This window comes from Beta vulgaris, chromosome 2 (genome assembly GCF_026745355.1).
Source record: "Beta vulgaris subsp. vulgaris cultivar EL10 chromosome 2, EL10.2, whole genome shotgun sequence".
Lineage (NCBI taxonomy): Eukaryota > Viridiplantae > Streptophyta > Magnoliopsida > Caryophyllales > Amaranthaceae > Beta > Beta vulgaris.
In genome coordinates, this window is record NC_079203.1 from 50,251,565 (window position 1) to 50,274,408 (window position 22,844).

Here is a 22,844-nt window from a genome sequence, read left to right on the forward strand (position 1 = left end):
AGTATTGGGTCAGACCGTCTGACCAATACATATTGTCAGACGGGCTGCCCAGTACTGTACAATTTTAATTTGCTTTGTTACGCAGAGCGAGTACCCCTACTTCTCTCATATTGAAGAAAGCCACTTTCAGATTTGAATTTCAGAAACTCCACTCGGCGCATCTTTCTCTCTCCTCATCATCTGTTTCAATCTAGGTTTTGGAAAGTTGACTATTGCTAAGTTCTTTGATTCAGTGACAATCTCAGTCACTGAATTTCAGAAACTCCAACAATGGTGACAGATGGTTGTGAGGTGATGGAAGAAGACATTTGACTCCAACAAAAAGACCTCATGAAGACCTCATAAAATCAAAAAGACCTCATGAAGACATTGATGAAGAAGACGATGGATAATACAACAAAAAAGAAGGAAATTTTAAGAGAAAGAGATGAACTCCAAATCAAATAGGGAGTGGTCTGACTTTTGAAGGTGATAAAAATTTTGTGAAAGAAATTGCAGCGAAGCAGAGGTGAGGGAGGAGAGAAAATGATGTTCAGTCTTCATTCTTTTCCTATTTTCCAATTTCAGTTGGACTTTGTTTTGTTTCAGTTGGACTTTATTTTGTTTCAGTTGGACTTTCTTTTCTTTCAGTTGGACTTTCTTTTCTTTCAGTTAGACTTTCTTTTCTTTCAGTTGGACTTTCTTTTCTTTCAGTTGGACCAACTGAAGAATTAATGGGCCAACTGAAAGAAATAATGGACTAACTGAAACAAAATGAAGACTACCTGAAGAAAAATGTAGACTACCTGAAAAAGAATAAAGACCAACTGAAACCCAAGTAAGTCTAACTGAAGCACAAAAACCACTGAAAAACAAAGAAGACTAACTGAAAACAAAATGAAGACTACCTGAAAAAAAATTGGAACCACCTGAAAAAAAAGGAGACTACCTGAAAAAAATTGAAACCACCTGAAAGTCGTCCGACCAAGATTATGGTCGGACGAGTCCGACACAATACGTTCTCTTAAATTAATATTCTTATTTAAGATTCTTAAGTACAGCCTTTAGGATTGTATTTATCATTTTTTTTTAAAATAAGTCGAAAAAAAAGAAGGGTGTAGGAATAGCGAATAGGTGATAATAATGATATGGCCAATATGTAAATACACAACAAACTCTGACAGTAGTGTACGTCCGAGTCGCATAATTCAGAACAAAGATTCGGGCAATGCTCACATGAATCCAGATTAGAACCTTGAGGATGTGACAAACACAGAGAGTCGTATTGTGTAAAACCCATGTTAGGAGGAAATAAAGGACAAAATAAGCGCACAGAACACATAGATAATTAGATATTGGCAAAACTAGTTTGTTTGGACTTTCGCCACTAGCTAAGAGCCAATTACGGCAGTTAGACCACAATTTTGAAATTTTATCTACGGTTTCTTGTGCAAATGCAAAACCAAATTTTATCTATGGTTTTTCCTTGTGCAAATGCAATACCATACTTCATATGCATGTGCTTCAATTACGCAAGCAATTTGTATAATTTTGACCACCAAAACTATATATTCGGTGTGTCTGTGAAGTTGTTGCCACCCCAAGATCAAAAATTATGCTATGAGTTTATTTCATCAATAAAACCAAAAGAAGAGGGGACACATAAAAGTTTAGAAATAAGTATCTTACACAGAGGGGATGAACACAGTTGAAAAATGCCTAGATATTTTGGTTGGATGTGATGTAATTGTCAATTTTCTACTAAAACAAATTTGTTTTGTGTAAGATTAATTTTTCACTCTCAAGCTTAGAGTATGCATTTTCATTGATTTCTAGTATAATTAAGGGTTTTATAAGAACACCATTTATGCTATACACCAGAATAAGTATATGATAATGATTCAAGTATTGCTACGATGATTCAATACTATTGCTACAATGACTGAATACCAAAATACAAAAATATACATTGTATCTTGTAATGAAGCACAAGATCGGTTATAATGGTCGTGAATCTGTTAATCTTACTCTCGTTTGGTCAAGAATTACTCGTGCCTCGTAAGTGAAACCTCATGGGCTATGGAGAAGTGGGGCTATGTGATAGATAAAACAGGTTTTGGATAAAGATTAAGATACATGCATCGTCATAAAAAGAATTAACACACTTTATATCTTGTAAATTTGAAGTTACTCATTAGTGTTACTTAATCATCACATCCAAATCCTTAAATCCCTAAACGTAGAACGGAATTCCAACTTTCAATAATTCAATAATCAAATTCAAGGTATCGTTTGGTTGATCATAACAAAGAAACAACTTTTCCATCTAAATATTTCTTAAAAAATGGTAAATGTTGCTTGATTGAACACGACGGATTTAGGAAAAATACTTTCACATTTCATAGCAATAGCCAATATGGTCATACAAGCCATAAATCACCATAAATTAAGGAGAAAGAGGTGGGTTTGAAATTTAACCGACAAAAAGACAAATACATCAATTGTATTCTTTGCTCAGCTCAGCTCAGCCCAATCTCTTTTCCTCTGTTACTGTGACTGACCTTTATAAAAATGGTCCCTTCTTCCTCAAATCTCTCAATCTCACTTTTTCTCTCTCCTCAAAACAAACATGGCAGTGCCCATATCACTCATCCTCTCTCTAGCCATTTTACTCACAATTTGTTCTGCTCTGGGAGTTTCTCATAGTCACATTCACAGGGGAGGTAAAATACTTGCACTTTTCTTTTATATACTTAACAATAGTAAACAATAAACATACTAAGTCTAAATAATGCTATGCTCTTTTAACCTGAAATTTCATGCACTAATCTGAATTTTCTGGGAAATTTAGCAAATTTTATGTAAGGATAATGGAGCTTATTTCACTATTTTGGGTGTTATTTTTTGGGATAAGAATAACATACGTATATTCTAGCTCAAAAAAATGAGATCTTTGGTGGACCTTCCTTAGAAAAAGACCTTTATATTCTTTTTGTTGGGGTCAATATTGTTTTATTGGGATATTTTGAGTTTTTAGGGTTTTTGCCTCCTATGTGTTCTACGTTTTACAACCTAAAGTAATAAAAGAAATCTACTACTCCTCATTCTAATTTAATTACTACATTTTGACCGTAAGCACTATTCATGTCATAATATTGACTATCTTACTCTATATATATAAGAAAAAACATAATTATGTTGGATCTTGTTTGATTCGTTCCTATTTGTATTTTCCGAATATATAATTTTTATAATTTTTTCAGTAACTCAAGATATTGGTGTTTGAGGTTGTATTTCGTAAACTGGGAAAAAGCAAATGTAGTAACTAAATTGAGACGGAGGGAGTAGGTTATAGGTTATTTCTGAAAAGAAGTAATATTTAATTTAGAGTTTTCTCACATATTATATGATGGTAATTATTTTTAGAAAAGCAGTTTTATTGCATTCTTATTTTTAGTATCTTAAATATACTTGACCTTTTTCAGGATTTATTGTCAATATACTACCAGTCCTTTACTTTCCCCCAGGCCCCAATAACTCCTTAAACTGTGAAAATTCTGAGTTCAAAATTGTTACAAACGTTTTTTAAATTGTATATTTAACAAAAAAAGTGCTGCATATTGAATTGTAGAAGGTATATGGTGATATTTTAGGTTTCAGTTTACAACTTCTGTAATAGAATATACTTAAAAAAATGATTTTATAAAATTTGGCAGCCCTAGTAAATTATTGGGGTTCTCTGTATTTCAAAAACTTGAAAATTTTCATAATCCTATTAAAATTTAGGTAATAAAATTCTGAGCTGCTGTCATTATGTTTGGAGTCAGAAAATCATATTGTGTTGTATGTTTATTAGTTTATTCTGGATGGTGATCTGGGTTTGGGCAATATTTTGTGCCACAAGCTTATTTCATTTGAGCTGCAAGACATTTGTTGTCATGTTTGAGGGGGATTTTGGCTTGTTTGTTTCTCAGTTATACATCTAATCACTAAGTCCAATTAATATGTTTTCAGGACTGATTCCAAATGGAAACTTTGAAGATCCCCCAAAGCAAATGAAGAACACCAAAATCATAGGCAAATTCTCCTTACCTAAGTGGGAAATCAATGGACTGGTTGAGTACATCCGCGGCGGTCCCCAGCCGGGAGGAATGTACTTCGCTGTTGCCCATGGGCAACACGCTGTTAGACTCGGGAACGAAGCGTCAGTCTCACAGTCGGTGCCGGTGAAACCAGGCTCATTCTATGCACTAACCTTTGGGGCCTCAAGGACTTGTGCTCAAGATGAGGTCTTAAGGGTCAGTATCCCTCCATTTCACGGTGACTTGCCCATTCAGACACTTTACAGTACTGATGGAGGTGATACTCATGCTTTTGGATTTAAGGCCACTTCTAAGGTTGCTAAGATCACTTTCCATAACCCTGGGGTGCAAGAGGATCCTGCTTGTGGTCCGCTAATCGATGCCGTTGCTCTCAAGGAGCTTATGCCTGTTTACCCTGCAAAAGGTAAAACAACTAAATTTGATGTTTCTTGTTCTTTATCTGTTTAATTGTTGCAAATTTAACAATTTAGGTTGTACTTGTATGTCATCTTCAGCTTTTACCTACACCCCAATACTCAGTTCTACACTCAGGTTGCACTCTCTTCGCACCTGATTCCCACTTATTTGAACTTAGTAGTGCTAAAAAGAACTATTCGAAACTCATCAGATATCATTGCAGTTGTGCATTGAACTTGGTACCCCCTTATTGGCACGCAGCTCAACTTCTATTCCCTAAACTTAACATATAAGCCCTGAACATAACCTTTTTTCCCCCTACATCTTAACTTATTAGCCTTACTAGTAGTGCAAATTACAAATCCTCAAATATTTAACTTTCCATCCTCATTAATTCGTTTCTCTTTGTCATGTGCTTATAGGGAACCTGATAAGAAATGGTGGTTTTGAGGAGGGCCCTTACAGGATCCTCAATACATCAAATGGTATCCTCCTCCCTCCCAAACAAGAAGACATAAACTCCCCACTGCCTGGATGGGTTATCGAATCCCTCAAGGCAGTCAAGTACATCGACAAAAGGCACTTCAATGTCCCATTTGGCCGTTCAGCCATCGAGCTTGTAGCAGGGAGGGAAAGTGCCATTGCACAGGTTATCCGTACAGTTCCCAACAAGGTGTACAACCTCACCTTTACGATAGGAGATGCTAAGAACTCATGCAAAGGATCAATGTTGGTGGAAGCATTTGCAGGGAGGGATACCCTTAAAGCTCCCTTCTTGTCCCAGGGGCTGGGTAAATTTCAAACAGTTAGTATGAAATTCAAGGCAATTTCAGACAGGACTAGGATTACTTTTTTCAGCTCCTACTATCACAGCAAAGCTGATGGTTTTGGAATACTTTGTGGCCCAGTTCTCGACGAAGTCAGGGTTTTCTGAACTTATTAGATCATGGTATTGTTACCCACTGCTGCCACTCATGTACAACTTCTGAAGTAGTTGAATACTATGCCTTATGTGATGGTTTTATTCTAGTTGTAGGCAAGAGTTTTGGTGCATTGTCGATTGTAATTTAAGCAAGACAGTGGTCTACCAATAGACAACTTTTATTGCTCTGCCGCAGTGAGCATCACCTGAGTTTGTAGTAGCGAAGGCAATAATATACTTCCTCTGTTTTTGTCTAATTGCTACACTATCTCAATTCAGATGTTTTGAAAATAGTTGCTAACATACCTTTCTTGGCATATAGTCTCTATATTTCTCTCCTCATCACATGAGCATCTTTCCATCTCTCCCTATCTCTATCCTGAAACGGAGGAAGTACTATTCTCTTTGCGTACACAACCTATCATGAAAGCTGTTGGGAGTGCAAAATGAGCATGTGTTTCCTAAGTTTATAAGGTAGATATGGCAGGAAAATTTCCTTCTAATTCTGAAGCAACAAATATTAATACAGATAATCTGGTTCCTGAGTCAAAGATATGAACCATGTATGTCGAATTCTCCTTGCTTAAGCATCAGATAGAGTTGCTCCTTGAAAGTTGAAGCCCCAGCAGCTAGGAGATACCATTGTCCATTACCTACCCACAGTAGAAACTATTGTCCCTCAGTCATCCTAATTTGGCTGATTGCAACTTATATTTCATAAGTCACCTTGAAGAACAGTAGAAACCATTGTAACTGACACAATAAAATTTGTAAGATTGTTTTTTTGAACTCTTGTGGAGTTGTAATATTCAATGCAGTATTGAATGTATGTATGTAGAATTCAATGTAGTACATTATTGTGAGATGCAGTATACAACAGATAGGCTCATCTTCAGTTCCAATAATATTGGGCTCAACTGAAAATACAATTATACTTGTCAGCTCATGTATCATGAAGACGAACACAATCAGCATAAGTTGATATACCTCTTGAATCAATGCTTGCTTGTAACTTGACCGCACAATTACTTTCCTCCACTGCTCACATCCAAAATACCCACCAAACACTTATCAAGTAAGAAATCTGCATTGACCCAAGCATGGTATTTATCTAAAGACAGGTCAAGGGATACAGCTCAAGCCTCAGTCAAAACAAAAAATGAAAGCACCACATTAGGCACGAATAGCACTTCAAACATATCTATCGCAACAATCTACATGTGTACGTGCCCTACATTATAACAGAAAAAAAAACACCCAGCAATAATTACACAACAAATAAACCTACACTGACGGAACAAGAGGTCCAACTTCCTGATTCGGAGAGCATATAACTTTCTCGCTCTTGCTCCTGATCCTGACTAGAGAAGCAGTAATGTTTTGCAGGTCAACATAGATAAAAAGTATTGGTATTTGTATAGTAGTTTGAAATGGATTCGGTAAATGCATCTTTACTCTGAATTACATCCAGTTCCCAGGGTAAAGCGAAAAGAATTCGCAAGCAAATTATATATCTTTTCTCAAAATTCACTTTGATAAGGAAATCTCTGAGTGAAATGCCAAAAGGATACTGAATAACGATGTGCAGTCTTTTCCGACAGCTTTCATTAGCATATCATCACCTGAACAAAACCATCAGCACAGGAAGGTGAGAAACAAGTAGTTTCATCCATTGATGTATGAGAGAATGGTAATTAAGCAGGATCTTGCATGGTTAGAAGATTGAACTTCTTTTCTAATTCCAACCGTCTGACTATTTGCCAATGCATAATTTTGACCATTTTAACATCTTTAATCATCTATAAATAAAAAAAATAAAAAGTTCATATCTTGATAGAAGGTCAAAGAAGAGTCTAAGAATAGTGCAAACACAAAAGGTATAATTGTTGCAACTAGAAAAGAATTAGAGGAAGTATGAGATGAGGATCATGGCCAAATATATCAGATACGAACCACCTATCAGTGTCTAGATACTCCAGTGATACTTGAAAGCAAATATTTGACCTTGATACCTAGAGCTAGAACATTAGCGGATTATCCTCATTGATGTCAGCCAACATTTCTACATGGAAAATAAATTAAATGGGTTGATGACATGCTATAGCACGTTTCTCTTTTTCTTTGGGGGGAGGGGGTTACTTGGTAAGGTTTGAAGGGGGGGGGGGGGGGATGAAAATTTACATGCCTCAACACTATCTAAGCTGCATAAGTACATAATTCTGGATAATAATTGGATGGATAGAATCTGGATGATAATCGGATGGATAAAAGTGCCCACAGAAATAAAGACGCTAAAATATAATGCCAATAACAAAAATATCATGCATACCTCCAGGGTGGAATTTCATATACGGAGCAATGTTATATACACGTCCATTCAGAACCGTCCACATGGTGCCTTCTGTTTGATGTTGTTTAACTTCACTCATAGATATAAGCCTCTTATTTGACTGACCATTCAATCCTATTTCACCAGTTCAAAAAGCAGTTAGCGATTATTCATGATCACCTTACATGCAGAAGAGGTGACATTTAATCAATAAACTTGACCTTACAAAATTTCATAGCGTATCAACTTAAGCCAGGAAGGGGTACAGAGGGGAGGGGAGTGGTTGGTAAAAAAATAACTCGTATCATCTCATTTCATCCAACATTTTCATAGGCCACTACTATGTCATTTTCACATTCTGAATCTACAAACACACATCTGCATATCTGATGCTAAACTTGCAGTTGCTTTCAAACATTTGATCCAGAAAAAGGCGTTCGGAGGGGGTGGTGTCTGGTGTCTGTATTCAAGCTACCCATAGCACTTCATTTAGGTACAACAAAATTGAAGAGAGAAGAAAACCTAACACATACAATAAAAATAAAAGACAGCACAAAATTGCACTCTCAGCAAAAACTACAAAAACCCATAAACCTTACAAGCAAGAATATAGACGACGGACCTGCAAGATCAGGATGCGTACGAGTAAGCTTTATCCAATCCATTTGACTATAGCCCTTCTCAAAAGGAACCTTGGCCCGAGCAACCGGCTTCTTGGCCACAGGTTTCACTTTTGCTGGATCCTTAAACGAATTCCCAGCTTGTTGTGGTGCATTACTAGACTGCTCTGGAGCTGTGCTAATGACATTAAAAGACAATGATCCAACTTTATCCTCCACTATGGTAGAAATACGAGGATTTCGATTGTTCCATAAATCGATTTGTTCACCACTATTACTACTCGAAGATTTCTCATTGATACTAATGTTGCTTATGCCCGGAACCACAGTTTGTTCATCAAAACCATTCTGATTAATGGGTGCACTGACCTGAATTCAGAAACAAAATTTGCAAATTTAACCACTACTACTTCATTAAATCTCATATTCTGTTTTTGTAACTTGTAATTCCAAATTACCTGGCAAAATGTGAAATCATCATCTTTCTCGCTCTCCATTCAAGCAATAAACTGTCAATTCAATATATACAATCAAAAAGCTTTCTCCATTCAGCAATTAACACAATTTTTGTTGTAATTCCAACAATTAAGTAAATTCTGGTTATTATCTAATCTCTTTACGATTAAATTTAAGGTTAAAGGTTAAATCTTCAGTGTGTTCAATTAAACCCTAAAATCTGAATTTATTTATTTATTTTAGCTTATAAATGTAAAATTCTTGCTTGGATATGCGGAAGATAATAAAATTTCAATCTAATAAGTTAAATTAGAATTAATTCCAAACAATTATTCAGAATTTTAAAAGGTCAAGTTACCGATCTCGTCGATGAAGCTTAATTTCTCCGCAATCTTTTTCTCTGAGTCTACGTATCTGATCCTCGAATTGGAAGAAGATGACTGGTTGAATAGATTAATCTAAAGAAAACAAGAGAGTTAGAAACTTGATCTTCTTTCCTTCATTTCTTTATCCATCTCTCTTCTTCAATTTATTTTTCTCTTTTCAATTTTGTCGGGGTTTCATTGTTAGGTAGGTTCGTCGACAACTTTTGAGGTAGTTCTTTGAAGTTTGAATTTAATTATGTTGTTTTGAGTGAATTGAATTGAATTTGTCTTAATTGAAATGAATGAAAATTGCGAGAGGAGAATAGAGGAGAATAGTGAATCAGATATTCTTGAACTGAATTGAACTAAACTAAATTTGTCTTCATTAAACTGAATTTTTATTAATTCATGGCGTGTTCGACAACTATGGTTGTGGTGGTAGCTTTAGCGGTAAGAATAGTTGTTAGCTGTGATGGTAGCTGTTAGTGGTTGATGTGTAGCTTTTAGTTGTTAGATGTCAAAGTAGCGGTATAACCCGTTGATGTTCGGTAAAAACAAGTTGTCAAAGTAACTGTTTACAAATAACTAGTCAAAAACTCAAATAAAACCTTAATATAAAATTCATAGACCACTAGACACTATTAAAAAAACCACAAATCATAGCTTTTGACAAACACTATCAAAATACTATTTCTACCACTAAAAACTACTCATATCACTACTTAACCAAATACTCCTATTTTTCTTAATTAGTTTTGTCTAGGTCAAAACATTAAAAGCTACCTCAAAAGCTTGCGCCGAACATGCCCTCAGTCTAAAAGAATAGATACAATGTAAACTAAGTATGATGATTTTTAGTGAATCTTAAATAAAATGCTCATCAGCTCTTTTATTATAAAAACAAGGAGGGTCTTAGTGGTCCTCACTTGCCAGTGTTTGTTGGAGTCCTTTGGGATATTTGGAGAACCAGGAATGATCAGGTGTTCCATCAGTCTCGTGCAACACTGGAGGCTCTCAAACACAATATAGAGGAAGGCTAGAAGCATCATGCTATTTTTAGTCGGGAGGAACACATGCCTTAAAATACTCACCTCCAAACAGGTCCTCCTCCTGGGTTCATGTATGCTCATTTTAGTCATCTTTCACTGGCTCCGCTTGAAGTGATTCTCAAAGTAGATAGAGCTTGGAGTAAGCGGTTGCGCTTGGTTGTAGCTGTTTGGGTCGCAATTTTTTTGCCCTGCAATGATACCATGACCTAATGTCAAGGTTCTAGAGCTTCTTCGTCTCTCCAGGTTGAAGCTAAGGCTTGTTTGCTTGCTCTTCTTTGGGCCAAAACAACTTCATTTGCTCATGTCTTGATCTGGTCAGACTTTTGGGTTTTGCCTACAGTACAAGATATGACTGTCAACCATACCATTCGACATATCCAACATCTAGCAGTCTCTTTTTAATGGTGCAAAATCTTAAAGGTTTCTCGTCATGAAGTAGCTACCGCTCATGAGCTTGCGAAAGCTTTCCGCGATTATAGTTTTCCTTTTATGTACTACTAAATGTTTTTCCCTTTGTTTTGCTATTAGATTAATCTCAACTTAAAGTTTATGGATATTAAGTATTTACTCCCTCCAATTTTTATTAATTTACCCATTTTGACTTTTGACACTATTCACATACATGACTTTGACTATCTCTTGTAACTTGTATTTAAGGAAAAGTATAGTTATGTGAGATCTTGTTGGATTCTTCTCAATGTGTATTATCCAAATATCAACTTTTTGTAATTTTTGCTTATCGAAAATTAGAGAATTAAGATTCAAATTAGTATCTCGGCAAATGTGCCCCAAGAAAATGGGTAAACTAATAAAGTCCAAAGAGAGTATTAATTTAACTTGTTCGTAATTAGATGTATTAATGGTCAAACTTTTGTGTTAACAAATGTGAAAGTCGGATTGCATACATTAAAACGAAACAAAGCCAGTATTTCATTAAATATTTTAATTGCTAATAATAACTAATTTTATTAATTAAGTTTTCAACCTAATCTATCTAACATGTACTAGGCCATGTCTGACAGAGACATCCACCATTTAGATGATAGTTTAGTTTCGTATTCATAATCTAATTCATCTAACGAAAGACATTCACAAAAATAGATCTTTTACTATGTAAAAAAAAAAGTCAAATAAACATACAATAGTACAATGCTGAAATATTCAAACACATAAAATCGGCTTATCATCACGTTAGTGGGACAAATTTTAGCGACATCAATCCGACCCATCTCATTGGTGGCCATAGGGAAAGATGTTATGTTTTTGTATCCATCATCACTCATTCACAACACATGATTACAATTTTACACAAGTGATATAGAAATGAAACACCTAAAAGTCCATAGTCCACAATATTGGCCCCATTCAATAGGAGATGTTATTATCAACCAATCTTAGTAAAAAACCAATAATGATCCTCCCCTACACCCCGTCACACAAGTTGTTCTTACCATTTATTATCACTTATGAAATCGATGACAACAACCAAACAAAACCCAACTATTTTACACTTGACTTGGCATAGGCACAGCACAGCATAGCAGCCTTACTGTCGTTCACGCACGCTCTATATTACTGCACTACTATACTGTAATGCTTTTCAACTCCCAACTTTCTCTCCTCTAATTTTGTCTCCCTTTTATCTCTTTAGGGTTCTTCTTCAGATCCTCTTTAAAGTATATTCTCTTTCTCTCTCCTCCTCTTTCTCTGTATGATTGACATTTTCTTAAACTTTGTAATGATTTTTTGGGTTTAATTTTAGTTCAATTTGACATATTTTTTGACTTACTTGCTAATTCTATTCTGTTTTTTTTCATGTGTAAAAGATGTCAAAGACTGGAGCTTTTGATCTCGCTAATGGTGTTGGCGGAAAGATCGAGAAAGATGATGTTCTATCCGCCGTTGACAAGTAAATCTTTCTGCATTGTTAAATTCTTTTTGTGATTTTTTGTTGGAAATGTTATGATATTTATAAAGTTTTCATTCAATTTTGTGGGTCCACGCAATGAGCGCGGATAATTCATGTCAATATCTCAATTAATGGACACCAACTTTCTGTATATATACTCCATCAATGATATCTGAGTCACTGCTTGACTGATTGATCTCAATTGTACTACATTAGTTGAACAAATTCTTTAATGTTGTGTATTGGAGTATCTGTCATCATATCATCTCTTTTTGATTAATTCAGGTTTTTGTACTTGATCTGCTGTTTTTTACATTTTCTTTTTGTTGGGGGAGGAGGGAGGGGTAACTGTTAGATGTCAATATGTCGTGCAATGTTTGCTCACTTGACAAACTGTAATCACTTTGTAATCTATGAGTCACTGCACTGAATCGCGAGTCGAAGATTACGAGGTGGAAAATAATGTGGGATGAAGGTAGTAATGATTATCCACCCAGATCATTCCATATATATGTTTAGAAACTTGTAGGGAACTGAATTGAGTTTGATTATTTGAGACATTTAGGCCCTGTTCTTTTGGACTTATTTTCACTTCAGTTCAATTCAGTTACTCTATGCAGTTCAGTTTCTCTCACTACACCACTTTGTTGTGTTGTTTCTGATGAGTGGCACTAAACATGTTTCTCTTGAGCTATGTCTCATAGTCGCTCGTTTTTTTTAAAAAAGAAACAGATCCCGTGTTGGGTGATGGACACTCGGACATGCTAAGGAGGATAGTTAATTTTTGATCGTGAATATGCACTTCCTGATTAAGCTAGTTGTGTGGCAGATAAATCAATGTATTAGAAGAATTAAGATCCACAATCTTGTTTAGTCAACTTGTGAATTGTATTTCAGCTCAAGTAATTGGTTTCATTTCCTGTTTGAACTGTTCCTGAAACTTCTGGCCCTGAATGAAGGCCAATGCTACACGATGACCAATGTTGCATATTGAAACATATTTTGATACCGTGATGCAGAATCTACATTATATGCATTCTGTGTTCTTCCATATTTATAGTGTATGTCGTGTTTCTGCTCCCCCAGCATTCAAGTAATAAGCATTGTTCTCTTGCTTCAGGTATGAGAAATACCATGGTTACTATGGAGGTGAAGAGGAAGAAAGAAAATCCAACTACACTGACATGGTAATGAGCATCAAAATTGAATCTATATCTCCTCTAATGAATTTTTATGATTTAGTGTTTCTTTTTTTCATGTCCTCATCTTGTTTTACATTTTCCCTTTATTGCCAGTTTCCACCAACTTATTCTAGGTAGTGATTGTTGGAGACAATATCAAATGGAAAATGTTAGTGTCCAAGTATCAGATAGGTATCATGTTGTCAGTTTGATTGGGAGGAAGTTGAGCAATTTAGTGAATATGAATATGACAGGTTTCTTACAGCGGGGTTAAAAAATCTGAGTGGTTCAGCCAGTTCGTGAGAGCATGTAAAATTGAGTAGCATCGGGAGTAGTGGAGGACATAAAGTTACAGTTCTAATTTCAAAAGGAATGTTTCTATGATTGAAATAGCCTTCATATATAATCATCGTGATTTTTCATCTGTTTATAGGTTAATGCTCTGTTTTCTATCATCACATGTCTGCGTATGGTGAAATACTTAACACTTCGAATGGCTATAAGTCTTATTATACATCTTTAAGGCATGAGGTTTTCTTCATTTTCAGGATCTGGCTTTACCTTTTTTTCTCTTATTGATTTCAAATGATGTTTACTTCTCTATCTGGCTTAATAAGTGAACTTGTAACGACAGTGAGCTTAAACTTTAACTTACACAAACATGTTCTCTAGTCTGGCTTGATGAGTAATCGTCTGTCATTCTAAATTTTCCGATTTCTAAGGCTTGTAGAATGTAGCTTTTGTGTAGAGCTTAGTTGTTGGTTATTGATTATAAAGGAATTTTTTTTAACTGAATTTTGAGTATAAGCAAAATTGTACTGAGGAATTTTGCTGTTCTCTGACAGGTGAATAAGTATTACGATCTGGTTACTAGCTTCTATGAGTTTGGCTGGGGAGAGTCCTTCCATTTTGCTCACAGGTTTGCCTTTGCGTTGATAAAATTCTATTCATGTTGTCGTTAGCCTGTTTCTCTAGCTTTACCTTCTCTGATAATAACCCATGTTTACAGATGGAATGGAGAATCACTTCGTGAGAGCATCAAACGCCATGAACACTTTCTTGCTTTGCAACTAGAACTGAAGCCTGGGCAGAAGGTTTTTTATCCTTTTTTTGGGTTGTATGATTGACTAACTTCTGCACTGAGATTTATTCTTAACGTTTGACTAAATTTGGGTGTTTGGAAATTCTTCAGGTCTTGGATGTGGGATGTGGTATAGGAGGTCCACTACGAGAAATTTCTAGATTCAGGTTAGCTTACATGTTCAAAATGAAGTATATTCTTGTCCTTTAGCTCTCAAGTCTTGGTCATTCTGTGTCTTTAAGGAATAGTATCTGTTTGCATTGGATTTGCATATCTGTATCATCAATAAGCACAATTTATGTATGCATGTTGGGTTTCTGCAACTAATTACAAGGTTTTGATGTTGTAACCGATATTGTTTGATTGCTTAGTGGTGCTTACATGTCAATTTGCACTCATATGTCAATATTAAGGTAAGGCCATGAGGGTCAAGTGCTCAAGTTGATATGTAGATTTGTTGTTTTTATTTTCCTATTGGCAATATTGTGCTGTTCTTGTATTTTTCGCAGGAAATGCTGATAGTATATGGTTGAATATTTTGTGTAATATAATGCTAAATGTTTTGAAATAATGACCATCTTTTCTTATCTTCTTTTTTTGCCTGTGTGACAACTACCTTCTGTCCAAGATCTGAATTGTTTTTTTTTTTTTGGCAGCTCAACATCTGTGACAGGGTTGAACAATAATGAATATCAAATTACAAGGGGGAAGGTAAAATCCCACTCTTCCTTTCTACTCTTTAGCTCTATTGTTTCTTAGCATTAGGTCAGTTTCTTTTCCACCTTATACCGAACATCTTATGTTCTTCTAAATTGTTGATAGTATAGGGCTTATAAAAATTTTAACTGCTTGATGGTCTTAAGCGAACGTCAATTGAAAAGCTTGAATCTTTACTTCATGACAGGAACTGAACCGGAGTGCAGGAGTTGACAAGACATGCAACTTTGTTAAAGTAAGGCTGAGTTCACACTGGGTTTTTTGGAGCTTAAAAGATTGCAGAGATACACTAAAACCCCTGAATAACTTGTAACTTATAATAATTGGATGTGCAGGCGGATTTCATGAAAATGCCATTTCCAGAAAATTCATTTGATGCCGTTTATGCCATCGAGGCAACATGTCATGCACCAGATGCTGTATGTTGCGCAGCAGCTTTCTCTCATTTATTGAAATCTGACATTTATTATGCTCACAGCATTTGTAATATTTCATTTCTGTTGGATAAAAGGTTGGATGCTATCAACAAATATATAGAGTGTTAAAGCCTGGACAACATTTTGCTGCATACGAGTGGTGCATGACGGATGCCTTCGATCCCAATAACCAAGACCACCAGAAAATTAAGGTTGGTGTAGAGAGAATTATATTTGATGATCTTCTTATTGCTCAAATATGTTGCAGTTTTCTGGTAAATCTTGATGGCTAATTTTTCATATATTGGTAATATTGTTGGCATTTTGACGAGTTCAGTCAGAAATTGAGCTTGGTGATGGGCTTCCAGACATCAGATCAACAAGACAATGCCTTGATGCTCTAAAGAAAGCAGGATTTGAGGTTGGTTTGTGATATATTCTTTTTGTTCATTTTTTTTTTGATAATATATTCTTTTTGTTCATTTTTGGTGCTTTACCCCCATAGATATAACATTGTTTCTGAATTTGGGATAATTGTCCTATCTTCAGGTCATCTGGGAAAGAGATCTTGCGAATGACTCACCAGTGCCTTGGTACTTACCGTTGGACACGAATCACTTTTCTTTGAGTAGCTTCCGTCTAACTTCTGCTGGACGTTTCATCACTAGAAATCTGGTGAGCACTTGGCATGATTAAGATTTACTTAATTCTTTGAACTTTCTCATGCCATTACAATTCTTAGTGTTGGACCTGTTGGTGATATCTTTATTTACCAGGTCAAAACTCTAGAATACGTCGGATTAGCACCCAAGGGGAGTCTAAGAGTTCAATCATTTCTAGAAAAAGCTGCCGAAGGACTTGTTGAGGGTGGAAGGTGAGTAAACTCGACTTTCTCTAAATTTTCTAACTCCAATTTTTTTACGATCTACACTATACATCTTTAATCAAGTTGCAGTAAAAAATAAAACTAGTTCAATCTTTATTTCTTACATATTACTTCAATCATGAATAAGAAATTGTGTGTTGCAACTGATTTAGGATGGAGGGAGTTTCTGAAGTTAGGTTTAACCACACTTATTAATCTAAATCAACCTTTACAGGAGAGAGATCTTCACTCCCATGTACTTCTTCGTGGCCCGGAAGCCCTTGACAGATAGCAAGTAACATCAAAACATGGAATTCTTGAGTGGTTGGTGAAATTTCTGTGGTCAATAGAACAAGCTCTAATTCAATCTTGTTTGTTGCTCAAATGCAATGTTGCTAGCTCATTAGGGTCTTTGCTGCCTTTTCATAAATTTGATTTGTTCTTTTTAGCAGATCTTCTTTCACCTTGTGCTCTTGTAAGTTTTTGGTTAATGGTTTGGTTATCAGTGTGTAATTTGCCAAAATTTGCTGCAATTTTAATCCTGTTAATCTACTGCTGCCAGTATCTTTAATTTGGCTTCTTGAGTTGTGAAGTTATATGCTCCACCATGCCTAAATGATATGGGCCATTTTGCATTTTCTTGTGCTGGGCTGTGTAAATTTTGTTTATTAACGGTCTATCCTGTGTGAAGTACTTCATCCGTTTTTTTAGTTGTTCCTTATTGTCTTGACACTATTCATCAAATGTAGTTTGACTTTTTATTTTTATTTTTTTTCATACAGAAAAAACATAATCAATTAAGATCTCGGTAGATTTGTGTCAATATAGACTTTCCAAATCTCAACCTTTCACTTATCAACTAGACATATTAAAAGTCTAAGGGCCTGTTCTCCCCAGCTTATTTTCAGTTCAGTTCAGTTCAATTCAATTCAGTTCAGTTCAATTCAATTCAGTTCAGTTCAGATCAGTTCAGTTCAGTTCAGTTCAGACCAGTTCAGTTCAGTTCAGTTCAGTTCAGCTCTTGACAATACTTTTACTCTCACATATCACTATTCATTTCAGTTCAGTTCAATTCAGTTCAGTTCAGATCAGTTCAGTTCAGTTCAATTCAGTTCAGTTCAATTCAGTTCAGTTCAGTTCAGTTCAGTTCAGTTCAGTTCAGCTGTTTTATGCCGAAGAGAACAGGCCCTAAGTTGTACGTTGGTAAACGTGTAATGAAGAAATGGAACAACTAAGAAAACAGAGGAGTCAAGTTGTATGGTGAATTTACTAATTATACTTATTCTAGATTGCTTATCATGATATACAAATATTAACTAGCTAAACACTTTACTCCCTCCGTTTCCTAAAGATTTTCCCTCTTCCCGTTTAAGTGCGTTTCTAAAAGATCTTCCCTCTTTTACTTTATTCCTTATTTGGAATTTGTTTTCCCCTTTTTACCCTCTCATGTCCCTATCATATGGTCCACCATTACATTATTAATTCAATTTTACTCCTTTTCTCTCTCCTATTTTAACCCTTTTTTATTTGTTTATTTATCTTAACCCCTTTCTCTCTCCTACTTTACCCACCCCACACCCCACACCCCACACCCCACACCCCACACAAGTGGATCGTCCTTGGTATCTATAGGAACAGTAACAAGGAAGATTTTTAGGAAACGGAGGGAGTATTTGGTTATTATTAGTTTACCCATTTTTTTGGAGACACATTTGTCAAAATACTAATTTAATTCTTAATATCTCTAATTATGAATAAGAAAAAATTACAAAAAGTTGATATTTGAATAATACACATTAAGAAAAATCTAACAAAACTTTACATGACTATATTTTTCCTTAATTACAAATCACAAAAAATAGTCAAAGACTCAAACTCATGTATCTATAGTATCGAAAGTCAAAACAAGCAAACTAATAAAAATCCAAGAGAATAATTATTGTATACTCGAATACTGGATAGAATAATTCTTTTCTTTCTAATTAAACAACATGAAATAAATAATTGTTGCAAATTGCAAAGTTGCTTAATGTTTGTAGGCTCTTTTGAGAGGCCAAAGAAAAGTTGGTTTATATTTATAGCCAGTCTTTTTATGTTGATTATGTCCAGTCTCAAATCTCACCCTTGACTCATGAAAAGGGGAATCTTCCTTCCATTCAAATTGGAAAATTTTCGGACTCCCAGGACCAATTAACGGGGATTGCCCTACCATCAATATTCAATTCATGCACCGTTCCTAACACCCGCATCTGTTTTTTATTCGTCTTCGCTTGGACTTTTGTACTGTGTCTCTAACTACTAACATGTATTACGCGTTTTTGGGTCTCCCAAATTTGTTTTTATTTTAGTTCCGTTTGATAGATAGAATGTAAAATATTCTTAGTGTAAAATAATTTTCGTGTAAAATAATTTACAAGGAAAAGCACAATTTTAAAATTAGTGATTTGTTGTTTGTTTTTATGTAAGAAAAATGATAAAATGAAAGGAAAGGAAAGTAAATAGGTGGTGAGTAAAAAAACTAATATGAACCCGGTGCACACTAATTAGTGTGCACCCGATCCATATCACGTGAGTTTATGATAGTGTATATTGATATGATATAGTGTATGTTAAAATGATATAGTGTATGTTAAAATGATATAGTGTATGTTACAGGGATATAATGTATGTTAAAATGATATAGTGTATGTTAAAATGATATAGTGTATGTTACAGTGATATAGTGTATGTTATAATGATATAGTGTATGTTACAATGATATAGTGTATGTTACAATGATATAGGGTATGTTACAATGATATAGGGTGTGTTAAAGTGATATAGGGTGTGTTAAAGTGATATAAGGTATGTTAAAAGTGATATAGTGTATGTTAAAGTGATATAGGGTGTGTTAAAGTGATATAGTGTATGTTATAATGATATAGTGTATTCCTCTCAAAAAAAAAAAAAATAATGATATAGTGTATGTTAAAATGATATAGTGTATGTTAAAGTGATATAACGGGTCACATGCCTGTATCTAGTCCACACTATTTTTAGTGTGAACCGGGTCCACGCAAGTCGGATTGGGTAGTAAGAGGAGTATACAAGAGAGATAAGGAAAACTGGTTTTCCTTCATTTTAAAGAGAAAATAGTTTTCCATCGTTAGGAGAGTAATTTTACTCCCAGAGAAAATAGTTTTATAATCTTTCGTCAACCAAAAAATGTAAAATTGAAAATAGAAGAAAACAGTTTTATAAAAAAACGTTTTACGTCCTAAAATGGAGCTCTTGTTAAAAATAAAAAAAAAAACTTGTAAATTTACAGCATTGAAAAAACCATAGAGTTTCCTACACCAGATGCACCTACCCCAGTAAAATACTGCAATTTAGTGCAGGAAGAGCGCTTGATGCACCTGTCCCTGAAAAATATCTTGGTGTCCGTTCAATATTTAACAACCACCCTTTATCATCATCCGAAAAATTCAGAATATGCGACATAACTTTATTTGAATAATATGTATTCTTTAGATTCTTCCTCCGTTTCTTTTTACTCGCTATACTTTTTATTATAGGAAGTTTCACTTGTTACACTTCTTTTTTGGGCAATAAACTCTCTCTATCTCTCTCCTCTCACATGGGTCCCTTTTCTTTTTACTCTCTACCTCTCTCTTCTCCAAAAATTGCCTAGAAATCCGTAAAATAAGAAGTGTAGCGAGTAAAAAGAAACGGAGGAAGTATTTATGATCCCATCTTTATTTCTTGTTATATCTCTTTTTATTACTTTAGCACATAAATACTGTAATTTCCTTTGGTGTTATTTCGAACGAAAAAAAAAGTAGTACCTTCTTATTTTGTTTCACTGTGACTTTGCTCTTTGTGCGTTATTTACATGTCTCCTTTTTTATTATATTTTCTTAGATTTTTTTCCCAAACTATGACAAACACAAGAATTATTTCCCAATTTGCAGCGCATGTTTGCTGCGTGCCGCGCCCGCCACATGTGCAGGACGCACAACGCTTGTGTCATTTTCTTTCTTTTCCTCATTGACAATTTATCGGCATAAACCACTATATCAACTATCAAGTTTGTGACTCTGGGTAGCGGTTTTTTTTTTTTGAAAATAATCATAATAAAAATTCTGACTTGCTGTTCTGCGTGGACGATATGTCGAGAATTAATTCTCACTTTGACGCAAAGTAGAAAACAATTCATGTTTTTGCCATAGCTTGGGAAAAAATTCATCAAAAATAATTATGTAAAAGTGTGAAACTTTCGCTCATAAAGATTAAAGAGATAAAAACAAGGTTTATTTGACATAAAAAAGAGTCATAAAGCGTTTTTTCAACAAAATTTATTTTACACTAAATTAATAAAAGGTATTGTCTTCACAAAAGATACATATATATATGATCTCCTGAAAATATCACTCTTTCACGTTTTACCCCCTTTGGGCCTGTTCTCCCCAACTTATTTTCAGTTCAGTTCAATTCAGATCAGTTTAGATCAGTTCAGTTCAGCTCAGCTCTTGACAATACTTTTACTCTCACATATCACTATTCATTTCAGTTCAATTCAGCTGTTTTATGCCGAAGAGAACAGACCCTTTGTTTGATTACATTACATGTCTTTATCTTTCCTTAATCTCTCCCATTTTATGTTAGCACCATTTGTGTATTGTGTCTTTAAGTTTTTTCAACACATTTAAGTTTATTTCTTGAAAGAGGAATAAAAATAAGTGCAAGAAGAACCTTGAAGGCAACTCAAGAGATGCTTAGAAGGGGAATGAAAATTAGTGTGAGAGGAAGCTTATTAATGAAGCCAACGGCATTAAAATATATACCTAAGAAACTTTAGAAGTAGGTTTTTGCGTATAAAGTTCTTGTTGAACAGCTAATGTACGTTATAGATCTTCTTCACAATGTGATTGCACCCAATTTGCAACATGATTTTTACTCCAATATTCCTACCTCAAAATGTACTCTTTTATCAGAGAATAGTAGGAGTACTTCATTAAAGCATCCAAATTACTTAGCAAAGACTTGATGAAATTTCACAAAGTAAAATCTATTTAATGATTCTCAAGACTTGTTGATTTTTTTTTTCTTTCCTAAAATGTTGTGTACGACCACATCACACATAGATGACCTAAACTCCGATGGATCCAAATTTGAACGAAATGACTCGATTTGAGGTAAAACTTTCCTAACAAGTGTTAATGTATTCCAAAGACTCAAACCTGAAATCTTTGATCATACTTGAACAACCCTTACCACTTACCAGCTAATCCAACCACTTGTTGACAATTGTGCCCTAATTTGAACGAAATAACTCGATTTGAGGTAAAACTCTCCTAACAAGTGTTAATGAATTCCAAAGACTTGAACCCAAAATCTTTTATTATACTTGAACAACCCTTACAAGTTATCAGCTAATTCAATCACTTGTTGACAATTGTGTCCTAATACTCTCCTATACATTTTTTAAAGAAGACTCTTGATCTATGACTCTTAAAGAGTATATAAGCAAGGCTTAATTTAATGGTAAAAATTTTGTATCATGACTTCAAGGTTATAGGATCAAATTTCACTAACAGCTCTTGGGTGAGGTTTCTCTTACCACCCCTCCCCTCCAAGGAGTCTGATCTGCAAACCTCGCCAGTCAAACCTGTGAGTGATACATTGATAATCAGCTTGTAAATGAACTTATTGACTAAGTAACAGCTAGCTTGTAAATAAATCAAGATTTGCAGCAATAATAACATCCACGTTGAAAAATAATACAAACTACTCAACGCGTCAACATTAAAAACCCATAACAGCAGGTAAACATTAAGAAAATAATCATCCACAACAATAATCAATCAAAGCATATTAAAAAAAAAACCCAGAAACATCATCAAAACATCCATCACACTCAAACTGCAAAAAATTGTTCTTTATCAAAAATTTCATGAAACATTTGTGTATAATAATCCCAATAATTTTTTCAAGGGATTAGGTAACAAAAATCAACAAATGGAATAAAGAATCAAATCCTTGGTATAATCAACCCCAGAAGAAGTGCCTTTGCAACCCAAAACGGCGCCGTCTTGTTGTTGAATTTGTTGAAGAGAGGTTGAATTATTAGGAGGAGGATGATAATACATCCGGGCAGTTTGTGGGCAGTGAGAATGAAAACGGGCAGCTATTCTTACCCCAACATCTAACAACTCTGTATACTTCCCCATTTTTCTGTAATTTTCTCTCTCTTTCTTTGAAATTTTTCTGGGATTTGAAGAGAGAGAAAAAATGGGGAAGAATGAAGAAAAAGGAAACCCAAAGATTTTGAAATTAGAAGACGTCAAATAAATGAGAGCCCATAAAAGAGAGGACTTTTTCTGAGTTGTTGTAAGGAGAGTTACTGGTTATTTATAGCTGAGGGTTTTGATTTGGGTTTTCTTTGATTTTCCTATGTTCTTTCCTCCTAAGATTGGG

The 22,844-nt window shown here is 34.8% G+C and overlaps 3 protein-coding genes across 10 annotated transcripts; 2 read left to right on the top strand and 1 right to left on the bottom strand.

Annotated features, from left to right (window-relative positions):
* The first annotated feature begins 2,571 nt into the window (after positions 1–2,571).
* LOC104907775 (hypothetical protein) lies at positions 2,572–5,657 on the top strand. Its single transcript, XM_010696766.4, has 3 exons — positions 2,572–2,702; positions 3,994–4,485; positions 4,901–5,657. Exons 1-3 carry the CDS (start codon positions 2,609–2,611, stop codon positions 5,410–5,412), a joined length of 1,098 nt encoding a protein of 365 aa, XP_010695068.2. The 5' UTR covers positions 2,572–2,608; the 3' UTR covers positions 5,413–5,657.
* LOC104907782 (cytochrome b5 domain-containing protein RLF) lies at positions 5,375–9,404 on the bottom strand. Of its 6 annotated transcripts, XR_007271570.2 has the most exons (8): positions 9,164–9,402; positions 8,808–8,858; positions 8,352–8,718; positions 7,730–7,864; positions 6,972–7,022; positions 6,388–6,511; positions 5,961–6,053; positions 5,375–5,830 (listed from the first exon to the last, which is right to left on the bottom strand). XR_007271570.2 is itself a non-coding variant. In XM_019252470.3 (7 exons), the coding sequence occupies exons 2-6, from the start codon at positions 8,844–8,846 to the stop codon at positions 6,426–6,428; spliced, it is 678 nt and encodes a 225-aa protein (XP_019108015.2). In that variant the 5' UTR covers positions 8,847–8,858; positions 9,164–9,402; the 3' UTR covers positions 5,375–6,053; positions 6,388–6,425. The 6 variants fall into 6 exon arrangements, 5 of the variants coding, with proteins under 5 accessions (XP_019108015.2, XP_048495308.1, XP_048495307.1 ...); XM_019252470.3 differs by having other exon boundaries at positions 5,375–6,053; XM_048639351.2 differs by having other exon boundaries at positions 5,375–6,069.
* Positions 9,405–11,737: 2,333 nt separating this feature from the next.
* Positions 11,738–16,963, top strand: LOC104907757 (cycloartenol-C-24-methyltransferase). Of its 3 annotated transcripts, none has more exons than XM_010696743.4 (14): positions 11,738–11,895; positions 12,046–12,128; positions 13,249–13,315; positions 14,155–14,228; positions 14,319–14,403; positions 14,502–14,557; positions 15,047–15,101; positions 15,295–15,342; positions 15,443–15,526; positions 15,619–15,735; positions 15,861–15,944; positions 16,073–16,198; positions 16,300–16,397; positions 16,624–16,963. In XM_010696743.4, the coding sequence occupies exons 2-14, from the start codon at positions 12,046–12,048 to the stop codon at positions 16,685–16,687; spliced, it is 1,041 nt and encodes a 346-aa protein (XP_010695045.2). In that variant the 5' UTR covers positions 11,738–11,895; the 3' UTR covers positions 16,688–16,963. The 3 variants fall into 3 exon arrangements, with proteins under 3 accessions (XP_010695045.2, XP_010695059.2, XP_010695053.2); XM_010696757.4 differs by having other exon boundaries at positions 11,756–11,809; XM_010696751.4 differs by lacking the exon at positions 11,738–11,895 and adding an exon at positions 11,905–11,928.
* The last annotated feature ends 5,881 nt before the right edge of the window (positions 16,964–22,844 follow it).

Coding starts and splice junctions, on each gene's coding strand:
- LOC104907775 (XM_010696766.4), top strand. CDS start 2,609: ATGGCAGTGCCCATATCACTCATCCTCTCTCTAGCCATTTTACTCACA. Junction 2,703..3,993: donor TAGTCACATTCACAGGGGAG/GTAAAATACTTG, acceptor ATATGTTTTCAG/GACTGATTCCAAATGGAAAC. Junction 4,486..4,900: donor GCCTGTTTACCCTGCAAAAG/GTAAAACAACTA, acceptor ATGTGCTTATAG/GGAACCTGATAAGAAATGGT.
- LOC104907782 (XM_019252470.3), bottom strand. CDS start 8,846: ATGGAGAGCGAGAAAGATGATGATTTCACATTTTGCCAG. Junction 8,719..8,807: donor ATGATTTCACATTTTGCCAG/GTAATTTGGAAT, acceptor TTCTGAATTCAG/GTCAGTGCACCCATTAATCA. Junction 7,865..8,351: donor TACGCATCCTGATCTTGCAG/GTCCGTCGTCTA, acceptor CTGGTGAAATAG/GATTGAATGGTCAGTCAAAT.
- LOC104907757 (XM_010696743.4), top strand. CDS start 12,046: ATGTCAAAGACTGGAGCTTTTGATCTCGCTAATGGTGTTGGCGGAAAG. Junction 15,945..16,072: donor TAAAGAAAGCAGGATTTGAG/GTTGGTTTGTGA, acceptor TCCTATCTTCAG/GTCATCTGGGAAAGAGATCT. Junction 16,398..16,623: donor GGACTTGTTGAGGGTGGAAG/GTGAGTAAACTC, acceptor CAACCTTTACAG/GAGAGAGATCTTCACTCCCA.